General features: G+C 30.5%; 1 protein-coding gene across 3 annotated transcripts in view; it reads left to right on the top strand.

Annotated features, from left to right (window-relative positions):
• The window catches only part of LOC117168709 (E3 ubiquitin-protein ligase KCMF1-like), a 185,766-nt gene that overhangs the window by 39,310 nt on the left and 132,897 nt on the right, over window positions 1–13,559 (top strand). The window contains exons 1-2 of one of the 3 annotated variants that reach the window (XM_033354411.1): window positions 11,552–11,619; window positions 11,770–11,822. The exons of 1 other annotated variant lie outside the window; for it this stretch is intronic. In XM_033354411.1, coding sequence (XP_033210302.1) covers window positions 11,570–11,619; window positions 11,770–11,822 — 103 coding nt within the window. In that variant the 5' untranslated portion in view covers window positions 11,552–11,569. Of the gene's footprint in view, window positions 1–11,551; window positions 11,648–11,769; window positions 11,823–13,559 lie in introns of those variants that run through there. One more of the 3 variants, XM_033354414.1, reaches the window with a different exon arrangement.

Below are 13,559 nucleotides of genomic sequence, written 5' to 3' on the forward strand. Positions count from 1 at the left end.
AAAAAAGTGTTAATAATTTGAAGAGAAATTTGAAAAGGGAGAGCGGATTAGCCACGACCAATTACTGTAAATAACTCTGCCCGCCCGGTACGTGACGAATACGAAAGGTACATTATATTACCGTCGCACCACTCTTAAAACGGCCACTAAAAGGATCTTGAAAAGGACCCAAATCTCTCAATCTATCTCCGAGACTATTTTGTTTCAAATCGACTTTTTTTATAAACTCAAATGGGCTGAATCAAGACTAAACAACAGCTTCCGCTACGTTTCTATTTATAACACTGCCGGCTCCAGCTTAAACTACATACCAGTGGCGTCATCTGGCGGCTGCAACTCGAACTACATATATGGTAAAACCGTAGCAGAGATCTGCCTTACCGACCGAGCATTTGCCGACTGTTTGGAACTGACTGGTGGCGCTATCTGTCGGTGGCAGTTGGAACTACGTAGCGTTGTCACAAAACTCACATAGATATACTACTATTAATGTTGCTAAACGTAAGGCCTGGGATAGGCAAAAAATACGAAATCTTAGAAGAACGGAAATAGCTAATATTTAAACGTATAAAGATATCACGTGTTATCACAAGCGTAGAAATATAATACTTTAAGGACTTTTTGATATAAAAAATGGCCCTAGCTCTACGGGTGTCGAAATGAGGTAAAAAATGTTGAATTATAGCAAATTAAAGATTTGACATAGATACATAGAGATTTTTGGAGTATGAGGGGAAATAACATTTTTGTAAGATTGAGTTACTTCTTCTTTTAATTTGAAAAAAAATGGTTCATATTTAGGACATGGCCTTAGCTAAACTGCAGAAGCAAGCCGTCATTTCCTTTGACATTCAAAAATGCTTCTTACACTTTACAGCTGTTAAAAAACTCATATAGAGTCGAACCTCGGACACTGTAGCTTTGGACACTGTCACACCTCGGACACTGTCATCAGCTGTTTCGCGGACACTGTAAGAATCAGGTGATTATCCCAGTGCCGTCGCATCTTTGAAGCCCCTTCTCTGAGATATGTAGTACATACGTACTTAGTTTTGCACAATCAGTTAAGTGAAAAGTGCAATTTAAATTTTTCTAATTGAAATTTTATATTTGAACTTCACCGGGCTTTGAAATATCTAAAGTCGCTTACACTAACTGATGCGCAAGCAATCGAGATAATGCAAGTTGTAGGTTGAATTGCGTTGACGTTGGAGGTTTTTTTATTGGTTTTGTGCAATAATAATGGGATATATATTCATGGAGTTATTGCACTAAATCTCTTTTCTTAACAATATTGAGGTAAGTGAAAACATCTTGTCGAACTCGTTTTTTGTAGTAGCACTAAAAACAATCCACATTTATTATAACGTTTCGCCCGAAGAATTTTAAATAAAAACATTATTATAGCGATAAGAATTTCTTAAGATTAGCATGCGATTAGCTTTAGTACATAGTATAATATTGATTTAAACAAGAAATCAATGAAAGGAACAATGTTTATTCATTTTATAAATAACCTAAAAAAACCTTGTTAAGTCGAACTATGTTGGCATATTTTGTTTTTCTTGCTAGTGGATGTTTACAATATTCAATTCTAAAGTTATTAATTACAATAAATATCAACTCGGCACAAGCAAATACGAGTAAAAATGAAATTGTAAAAATCTGTTTTAATTATTTTGAAATTAAGAATAAAATGTGTACCATAACATTAGTATACATCAGGGGCACCTGCAAAATATTGTAACGATACGGTCCTGCAACTTGACGCCGATTAGCTGAGGTGTAAGACCACGTGAGCTTACAGTGTCTGATACGCCCGATCCCGATGGGTGACAGTGTCCGAGGTTCGACTTTACCACTAAATTCACAAATATTTAAAAAATGCAACATTTCAGAAGGCATTTTGCCAGGTCTGTAAGGAAATTATAGCTTGATCTTTACAATTTTGATTACTTTAACCAGAAAAAATAGTAAGGGCATATTTAACCACAATTCTGGTTGATATAACCAGATTTTTTTTAGTGCATTTAAATTAAAATAAAAGTTAACTGTATCTTCAGATTCACTTTTCTACAAATTTCGAAAAAATCTATAACTTAAATAAAAAGAGACTTTTTATTTCGAATTTCTTATTACTATTTTATACTAACCTCTTTGCTACATTTTGGACCTAATTTTGATTTCACAAAAGTCGTGCGTATGCATATCATATTACAGCCGTAGCCAGCTGTCCAGTACTATAGTGGTGGGGGTGGCACTCTCATGTATCGTTTTAAGGACCTACATTCCAAATCAGCGCCATGAACCGCTTCCCCCGGACACTAAAATTAAATGAACCTACTAATTGCTGCGGACAATTTTTCACTGAAACTTATTTGGGAATAGTAAATATTGACGAAAGAAAACTATTTCGAATAATTGGAAGTTAAAAACCTTCACAAAAAAGAAATGTCTAATATACCAGGAGAAAATCCATTGAATAGAAAAAAGGTTGGTGCAAATAGAAGTCTATGATATTATATACCACATGTTACATCAGTAGTACATTTTAAGTGGACGCAATTTGTACTTTGAAATCTGTTTGGTAGAAGACTTCTATTTGCACCAACCTTTTTTCTTTTCAATGGATTTTCTTCTGGTATAATATTATTTAATTACATGCAAAAATAATCTTCAGACCCCCTGTTTTTGAATTATATTGTGATATTCACAAATAATAATAATAATAATAATAATAAAGAAAAATAGAAAGTGCAAAATTGATAGTCGGTGCAAGTCCTATTTGGAAGGCTATTATTATTTTAGTAGATTTCAAAAACCCTGTTTAATATTTTGAAAGGGTAATATTCCCGAGGGTTCATTTAAAAGACATAGTAAAAATTGCGCGAAATGCAGTAAAAGTGATATGTGGGTGAGGTGATGTGCGCGCATAGACGAGTACTTTTCAAGCATGAAGGATGTAATTTATTTTATGATTTTTATTAATTAATTGCATGATTTTTATTGTACGCATTTTCAGAGAAAAATGTTCAATCGCAATTTCTCTTCAAACTATTAACACTTTTTTTTTTTTAATTGATGAATTTTCTCATTATACTTATTTATAATTAGAACGTATATACTAGTAAACAATTTTCTAGTAGAATTCAAGAATGTTGTCTTTTTTGGCGTATCTCATTCTGTTTACGAGAAACGTTGTATTAATTCAAATTTTAAGCATTTAAAAAAAAAGTTAGATATCTGAAATCATCGAAACCCGTAGATTCCGAATTATTATGTTTTAGGTTGTTAACTATAAAAATTTAAAAATCTACTTCTAAATTTTAATCCGAAAGCTTAACAAAGGACCCTTGAGTGTCGGCTACTCTATTGATATAGTCTCTCAGCTTGTTATTTACGATTGAATTCTTATTTCAATTTCACCCTTTCTGCTTGTTATTTATGATCGTATTTCAATTTCGGAAATGGCATTCTAAAGACTTTAAAACATTTAAAAGAGCTACCTGGACATTCAAATATATCTACCTGAGTGCGTGCGAAGAATTTCTCTGAGCTTCTCTGACCCTAGAGAATCTTAAGAATATACGCATAGATTTCTTTCGGTAGGGAACCCAATTATAATGATAATTTATCAATTCATTTTCAACTGCATTTCTTTAAAAATGCTTTTTCAACCTTTTTTATATTTGTTTAATATTAAAAATATCTCACACTTATCCAAAATAATATTTTCCCACTGTTGAAAGCCTCCGGCGACTATACGCAGTGTAAGCATAACCTGTATTCCACATACCGGTCAATAAGTTGCTGCTTTTTCCCTTTGTTACATTGTTTTCAGCATTTTAACTACCTTTTTAACTGACAAATGGTATTTTTCCCCACCTTCTTATGCAATAATTCAGCACCCGGCACATCATTTTCATTCACTTTTACATTAAAATTAGGTACGATAATGTACATTTTACATTTTACAAGAAATTTAAAACTTACGCGAATTTGGGGAAGCAGAGTTTGGAAACAATTGCTGTCAGAAATCTGTAGGTTCATTGACTCTTAGTGTCTGGGGGAAGCGCTTGATGACGTTGATTTGGAACGTAAGTCTTCAAAGCGATACCTGGGAGTGCCCATAATGTGTTACGTCCAAACTCTGCTATCAAATTTCTTCCGTTAATACTCTGCACTGATTTGTTTAGGTATAGGTCCGTTACCTTTCGGTGAATAGTTGAAACCATTAGCCACGAAATATAGGTCAGGTTTGAAAAATGATTCACTCGGTATACAGATTTGAGCTTGTAAATTAAACTTGAATGTTTATTATAATTCGTCGATAGTGTCGATATTATAATTCGTCGTTCATGGATGACATATTCTCTTATTTTATCTCTAGAATAAACGACAATGATCGTGTTTTGCAGTTCGTGGTAAACGCGGCAGATTTGAAAAGTCTGATATTAAGAATCGGAAAACACTTCCATAAGGTCGAACAATTTGGAGTCAGGACTTGACATTGTTCATCTTATTTTTGTTATATACTTATTTTGTTGAAATAAATATGTTAAAAAAAAATATATATATAGTTTTATCTTCATTCACGAAATTCCGTTCTACTAAAAACAGTTTCATTCACATCGTCGGCATGGTTTTTGTACGATTGCAGTTAACATATTTTTCATTATTCCATTTGTATACATTCTATAGTGGATAAATTTTATAATATATTTTATATTTAAGATTAACAAAACGATTCATACATTTTTTCTGCAAGTTTTGAGCCAATAGAAAAAAATTACTTTATTTTCCTTGCTTTGAAATTTGATTTCGCGCAAATACATCTGATTGGTGGATTCCTCTATATGGCGTCGTTTTGAAAGTGCGCAGAACTGGGCGAAAATTCGTCTTCTAAGGGAGCATACCTTTCTCTATTACATCATGGTCGGAAGGTGATTAGGGAATAGAAGGAGAGAATAAATCGAGAAAGTCAAGATGCAGTCCCACGAGGGTATGGAAACGTCGCCGTACAGCAGAAATGGCTAAGAGTGAAAGAGACAGAAAGATCTATTTGTCTCTTTCACTCTCATGAGTTTCTGCTTTACGCCGACGTTTTCCAAAGATATTATAAGCCTAGATGCGGCACGTGTATAGTTCGAGGAACTAATTGTAGACGGCGTTTCCGGCGAAAATTGCCCGAAACCCCCATGCCTCTCAACCCGAAGATCGCGCCATCCAACTACTTTGCCCCTGCAATCTTCACCCGTCGAACAAGTCCATCCAAAAGCCGATACTAAGTCGGTAAATACTTAAAAATATAAAATAGAAATTTTATTTTGAGAATTTTGAGTTATTATCTTCAATTAATAAATCAATTATTTGAATAAATTTATGTATCTTACTATGTATGTCAATTATGTCCCGATTTTAAAAATTGAGAACCCCATAATTTTAAAATTGAAAAAATGTATTTTTGAATTTTACTCGAGTGGTTGATCAGAATATATAAATATTTTGCCTTACATTTCTCAATTTAAGCTAAAAGGTTACAAATTATTGCAAAGTTTCAAAAAAATTTATCTCTTAATTGTTAGTTTGTAATAAAATAATACGTAAATGTATTATTTGTTGTCGCGGGCACATTCTCATCGTGCACTGTGCCCGTGGCTCGCAACTTTGAGCGCTCTAGAGCGCGTGTCTGTTGATTCCCGCGATTCGCGCTCAGATCATTATTCATTGCATTTAGAATGCTTGAATGAAACTTTATCAAAAAGATCTCTTTAGATCGCAGTACTTATATGCGTGCTCATATTCTGAATTTTCGACTCAACTAAGTATATAGTTAAAGATTAAGTTTCTCAAAGATCTGTAGGCTTTGACGTACACAATATTATCGTGACACTCGCGCTGCGCACTTATTTTTTGACAGACAGTTGTAAATTTATATTTTCTGAATCAACTTAAAATAAATTTAAAAAATACAATTCTTTTTTTAAACATTTTTCTCTATATCGCGTTGTTATGATAATAATAGGATTTTGGTTTTCATATTATTTTTATAGATAAAGCAAAATATCCTATAAGTCTTCTATTAGATTTTTTATGTATCTCGCGTCTTTTCGCGTAATATTGAAATTTTCGATTTTCTGTATATACTACTTACGATAAAATAAAATTACGAGTCCTATCGAAAAGTGGTTTAAAGGAATTTTGTAGGATTTTTCAAAACTTTTAATTTCTCTTTGAAATTTTTTGTCGTATTTTGCGTCATTTGGTTCAAAATTTTTATGTTGTGGTGTCAAATTTCGGGCAATTCTAATACTTTCTCCATCATAAATAATAAGAATGTAAGAAATGAACACAAATTTGTAGATCTTTTGCGGGTAAACAATTTTTGTTTAATCATTCTTTTGTTCGTAACTTGTATCATTTCTTCACAAAGTTTTTTTTTTTATTTTCAATGTTATTTTTCGTAAATAAAGCAAAAGTTACGCATCGTATCAAGAAGTGATTGTTAACAAATTTCTAGATCTTTTTTGAGATCCCAATTTTTGCTGATTCATCTTCTTTCGTGTCCTCCATAGTTTGACCACAAAATGGGATTTTTATATCTCGTGATTTTTTGTGAAATAAAAATTAGAATTTTCGATATTACAAGAAAATCCAAAAAGTTTCTATGATAATCTTGTAAGACTTTTAAACAGAAATGTTTTCCTTTACTTTACTTGTTTTGATATCGTACGTTGTTTGGCTTAAAATTTGTATTTTCGATTGATATTAAAAATTTTGAAAAGCGTATAACTCTGAGAATTTTTGTTGTATAAAAAAAGTCATGAGGATAAATTGTTTGGCTTTCTGAATACTATTAATAGCCGTAAATAAAAATTTTAAGTATAAAAAAATGGTCCCACAATTTTTTTAAATGCTCGAATTTTATGAATTTTTATCCAAAATGGCTGTTTAACAAACTAGTTCTTTCTTTTCGGACTTTTCGGACCTTTCTTTTCTTATACTTTCTCAATCATAAATAATGAGAATGAGAAAAATGAGAGGCCCTTTCATTTTTTTCATTAATTCCAATTTTTAAATCATTTGAATTCTTTAATGTAAAACGCTATTACTTTTCTCTGTAATATTGATATTTTATCCAATATAAATAAAATTGAAAATGAAGTTTCTTAAGTATAGTGTCAATATACTTGTTCTCTGCCATTCTTTTAATTGTTGTAATTTCGTTTTCTGAGTCTTGTCGATTTTTCGTTGTGTACTTTTATGCATAATATGTAGTATGTTTCCTTATTATTAACTTTTAAAGAATTGTTCTTTTTTTCTCTGTTTTTAAGAAACCTCTTTTCTTCGTTTTTTTCGCTTAAATGCTTTTTGGTAGAAAGTCTACTATTACATTTGTGTTTCGGAAGGCAACTCATTTGGTTAAAAATTCTAGTATTCAGTTGAAAATTTTATTATTCTGTAAAAAATGCAACTATTTTATTAAAAAGTCATCTTGTTTCGTTAGGAATTCAGAAGCTTGATTAAAATTTGAACTATTTTGTATAAAAATGATACTTTTGGTTTTAGATTCACCTCTTTGGTCGAAAATTTAACTATTCTATTTTTAGAAAACTAATCTTCTGCGGATAAAAAGTCATTTTTAGGCTGAACTCTTTTGTTAAAAATGTAACTGTTTTGTTGAAAATTCGTTTTGTATTTTTTAATAAGAATAAATTTTTTTTATCTGACAAGGTAAACATTTCATTTTTGATTTAAATTGATATTTTTAATAAAAATCAATATTTTCTGGTTTAAAATTACTCCTATCTTATTAAAAATTCATGTATTTTGCTACGAATTTAGTTGAAAATTAAGTTTTTTATTTTAAACTAAACAATTTTTATAACCAATAAACTGGTTTAATGAAAATTTATCTTTTTGGTAAGAAATTAACTTTTTTCTGAAAAAATCATATTTTTAATTGAAAATTCAATCTTTTTATAGGTAAATCATCATCTCGGCTTTAAAATTCAAAAATTTTGTTAAAAATGAATATATTTTGTTGAAAGCGCATCTTATTTTAGTAGATCATTAATATAATGCTGGAAAATTCATTTCTTTGGTTAAAAATTTAACTATTTTATTCGCAATTTATCTTCTTTAATTGAAAATTTAACGGCTTGGTTAAAAGTTGAACTTTATCAACAAAGATTCATATTTTTAGGACTTCACTTGATATTTGGGGTTCACTCCTTTGTTGAAAATTTAATTCCTCGATTTGATAGAAAATTCATCTTTTTGGTCGAAAATTAATTTTCTTGATTTTTTTTTCATATTGTCTCTTTATTTAAAATGCAACTGTTATAGTCTAAATTAGTCTATTTTGTGTAATGATTTAACAATATGGTAGAAAATTAAAGTTGGATTCGTTTGTAAAAGAACTTTTCTGTGTTTTTTTTTCGTGTTTGTTAAATCTAGTTTTTTTTCAATCATATTTCTGCAAGATTTACCTCTTTGGCTTAAAATTTAACTTTTTTTGTTGACAATTCGGTATTTTTTATGTTAAAAATTACTTTTTTCTGAAAATTGCAACTTGTCTATTCTTGATTGGAAATTGATCCTTTATAAGTTGAAAATCCAACTATTTGGTAGAAAATTCATGGAATTTGTTAAAAATTCGTCTTTTTGATAAGAAAATTAATCTTCCTTGTTGCAAATTCATTATATATTTCTACTTTAAAACTTAGGAATTCAAAGTGTTTCATATTGAATTCTAATCAATTGAAAGTGAGTTTTAAATAATAACTGATCCGAGGGGTTTTATTTAGCTGTAAGGCATAGCGTAAGTTACAAGTTTGAGATAATAAAAGGCCCTATGATCCTCTTCGTGACTTTCTTACCTAAAAACCAGCTGATGTAGACAATGTGAAAATTATTTCGAAACTATTTATGAAAAAAATAAATCACGATTTTTAAACACTTAAACCCCCAAATTGGATAGTTTTTCTTTGTTATTGCAAACTTAAAGAATTCACTTGAAGTAAATAAAATCAAAATTTTTTTAATCCTTGGTGGGAATTTTTTTACAAGCACGAAAAAGTATTACTATTTTTACAGGAAATCACCAATGAATATAATAATTTTTTAAATACTAAGAACTTCAGGTGGCCGTTTTAATCAAGAAAATAAATTTCCAGTCGTTTCCCGGTTCTCAAAAAATTATTGAATTATTTTAAATCTTTGGAATTCTTTCCTTTTCCATTTTTTTGTAATAGCCTTCGCTGCTGAGATGCTCCGCTATTCGCATTATATTTCTTTTGAATTTTGTTAAATTCTTCGATTCTTTGAATTATTTTTATAAACTATTTGGATTTCTTTAAAGTTGTGAGTTCTGAAGAGTATAAGAATTGCAAGTGGTTAACTGCCCTCAAACTTTTAAAATTAAATTTTAATGTGTAAGGCACAGTCTAGTTACTGGTTTCTGTAATTAATCAAATTACGAGAAAAAAGATTATACGTTTCAAATAAAAAAATAAAATAAAAAACGAATTTTAATATAATTTTCATCAATAATTAAATGAGTAGTGCAAAACTTAAAATTTTCTTCGGAATAAAATGTAAATTGTCAATTTGACGCTACAGAGAAGTGCAAATATTACTTCAGTTATACCTTAATTATGCGAAAAAATATATATTTTAGGATTTAAAAATACACGTAAAAGAAATTTATACAATGAAGTATTCGAACCTTGAATTCACTATTTTTGTAAAAATTATATTTTTTTAAATAATTTTCAAAATTTCGCTACAATTCTAAAATATAACAAGAATTTTTTTAAACTTATTTATATAGTATCTCGAAAATTTCTGTTTTAAAAGAAACCAGACCAGGAATTAATTTAACGAAACTTTATTAAATTTTGTAATTTTACTAAATTCTGAATTAAACCAAAATTGATTAATTTTTTTAATTTATCTTAATTTCATTTAAATTTTAAATTTAGTTTTAAAAAATAATTTTTGAAATTTCACTGAAAATCTAAAGTACGAAAAGAATTTTAAAAAAATTTATTTAGTGTCTCGAAAATGTACCTTCTTAAAAAGAAACCGTGAAAGAAATTAATTAATTTTAACATCATAATAAATATAATAATTTTAGGCCCTCATTAATTTTAATATTTTCGGCGTGCAGAGACAGCCCCGAGTCAGCTATAGATATGGCTGGCGAAGGCAAGCGCGAGACGTAGACGTAGGCAAAGGACGCGGTTGCCATAGAAATGTCGAAAAGTTGAAGAGGGCAGCACCTCGAGGCATGCAAAAATGTAGTTAGATATATATATCGTTCTCCCACTCCAACCAATGGCGATCCTTAGAAGAAGAAAGGTGAATTTACTCGATTTGTACTCTCTTTCTATTCCCTGTCACACTTCCGATAACGCACTATACATGGACATAGGAAACAAGGGACGAGGCATGCCATTGCAAGGGGTGATGCAATGAGGGGGGAGGTCCGCCACCTTTTGACGTACCGCGACAAACATGCCAGCGCCCACATGTTTATATTTTCATGCACAGTTTGTCGGCAAAAATGCTCGCGCGCATAATCAAATGGTACATCGTAAGATGGCGGCTCTCCCCACTCAATGAATTCTCTCCCCTCCCGTGGATTCAACACGGCTCGCCCAAGTTGGGATGGCATGCCTAGTCCCGTGTTTCCTATGTCCATGGGTACTATTTTAGATGGGAATATGCTAGCTGCCATTCTGGGTCCCCGCCAAATTCAAAATCGCTAAATTGATATCGAATTATATACATACACTTAGATGATATAGATTATTTATTTTTGAGTTATACTGAAGTATTGTTATCAAAGCATAAATTATGAATGAAATTACGTGATATAATATAAGAAATATTTAAATTAGACTATATGATTTTTTAACCCACTAAAATTATAATCATATGATTTTTTAAATAAATATTAACAAATAATAAAATAATAATAGACTATAGGTCAAATATTAATACAATACTTTTGCAAGAGTTTATTATGATATCTATTTATATTTCACATCATACGACCTTTTTATTTGCGTGGGTTAATGTGCGTCGTTCTGTAGAAAAACGGGTTCCTAACCTTACTTTCTTCTGGATCTCATTTCGCTTTAATATATCAAAAAAATGCTCATAGGCAATTTAATAACATGTAAAAATAATCTTCAGACCCCCTATATTTGAATTATATTGTGATAGTCATAAATATTATTAATAACTTCGCATAATCTTGAATTTAAATTCGGTTTCCATTTGTCGCGTCTACAATTTATGATTCACACTGACATTCTTTCTCTTCGCCCTAGTAGAAAACGGTAAAGTTTAAAGCCATCCTCGCTTTTATTTTTACAAACCGGAGCACTGCAGCAGACCATTTTTCTTATATTTTAAACTTAATTTTAATTAAACTATACGACATGCTTCTCGCACTGTTTCCCGCGATCTGTACAGGAACCAGAATGGCGGTTGCTTATTCCTGTCTAATATAGTACCCTACTTCCGACAGCTAATGCCAGCGGTGTACTATACGTCGATGATCATTGTCTACACAATGTATTTATTGGATCATGGTTTGGACTTCTTGTGAGTGACGTCACGTAAATCCAGTTGGGTTAGGTTTTTTATGCTAAAAATTGACGAAATATTTTTTTTGAGACGATTACTTATACCACATGTTACAGTAGTAGTACATTTTGAGTGAACGTAATTTGTACTTTGAAATCTGTTTGATAGAAGGCTTCTGCACGTCGTATATGTCACTAAGTTAAAAATGAGTCGACACGATGGTGGGTATTCTTGTATCTACTTAATTAGTAAATAATGTATACTTCACATCAAACGTAAGCCATGTCGAATTTCTTAATACGATTATTATGCACCCAAATTTATTATACATTTTTTACACCTGGCCTGAATATTTTTAAAAAATTTTTTGTATTCAATGTAATTCAGGCTGTTTCTCTTTTTCTTATTTTCCTAAAACAGTTCAAATATAATGATAATTTCTTTAAGCAAATCATTACTTTAGTTGTGAATTGAGCGATATTAGAAATGATATATTTTTAGCTTATACTGGTTTTTGTCTTTTAACAGATTGTAATTGAATTTTCGTTATATTGGGAGTTATAATGTCAGTCGACCTTGAAAAATAAAAGTTATACTATGTCCTATTTTAAAAAGCAACGTTTCATATCATATTTATTATATATGTATATTGAAATCATATAGCAATCTCAGATTGACCAGTTCTGCCATTTGTGTTATATAAAGGATGTTTTCCAGTCAATAGAGTAAGATACAAGGCAGGAATATCGACTCTCATGCACTTGAATGTCGCTGCTTACCCCACAGATGGCTTCAACAACTACTTAACTAAACGTAATTAATTTCGAATGCAGGACACAAATTCATTTGTACCAGTCCATAAGACTAAAAATTATACTGAATATACTATTTCTTTATATTATTTTTAAGTTGGTTCCTGAATATACTTTGATTAATAATATAAAAAATATTTGACAACACTCATGCTTCAAATGTTGTCAAATTTATCTTTGGATATTCTATTTTAATTACCGCTTTCTTTATTTAATAATAAATTTGCCTGAATAAATATTTTTAACTTTATTTTTCTTCAGGCACCTGGTACTTTTACACCGAATTAAGTAGGTAACGTGGTTTTTTTGTTCGAACAGTTTATTAAGAGGTTCTGCTTGAAGTTCTAAGTTTTCTAGAAATGACACCCGTGTGTTCAGGAGATATTTTTTAAAAAAGTTCGAAAATCGTTAAAAGTTAAATTGAAGCAGTCGCAATTTCTAGTAATCCTAAAAAATGCAATGATCTGGCCGCAATTCGTTAAGTTACGGCCTCACAGTGTTCACCGCTTTTGACCTATTTTTCAAGGCAAATTACTCATGTTCAGTTTTTTCAAAATACTTAACTTCTCCGTAAAGATACATAAATATTGCAAGAGGAGAAGTTGCAAGGCAGAAAATTCTACGTAAACCGAAAGAAAAATAATCTTCTAGTCTTCATACATCAAGGATTATGACTCTTTAAAAAAAACATAATTCCTTGCTAGTTTGCGCTATTTCTAGCCATAAACGTTTTTTCGAAACTGCTCGTTTCGTATATATCCTACAGAAAAACATCAAGAAAATAAATGATAGAGGAATGAATTCTGCCTAAAATAAAGAAAGCAATGTTTGAGCTCACACAGTTCACGAGTTATGACCATGAAGCTTTGACCCTTTCCATTCGGAAGGCTCTGTATGTACTGCGACCGTATTTGAGCATTTTGGTGTCATGCATGTATTTGTAGTTCATTACAAGTTCACTTTTTCTTCTTTTTTGTGTGCTTTTTTTGATTTTGCACTGTTTATTTATTAATTATAAAAATGCTATTTAAGGATCAGTTTTATAACGTTGTATTATTTTATATTAAGAATGTCAAAAATTGAAAGATTATTTTGTAAAATGAACTCTTTTCCACATCACCCTTAATCTATGATAATGTGTGTTCG

The sequence above is a fragment of the Belonocnema kinseyi genome, chromosome 3 (assembly GCF_010883055.1).
Source record: "Belonocnema kinseyi isolate 2016_QV_RU_SX_M_011 chromosome 3, B_treatae_v1, whole genome shotgun sequence".
Lineage (NCBI taxonomy): Eukaryota > Metazoa > Arthropoda > Insecta > Hymenoptera > Cynipidae > Belonocnema > Belonocnema kinseyi.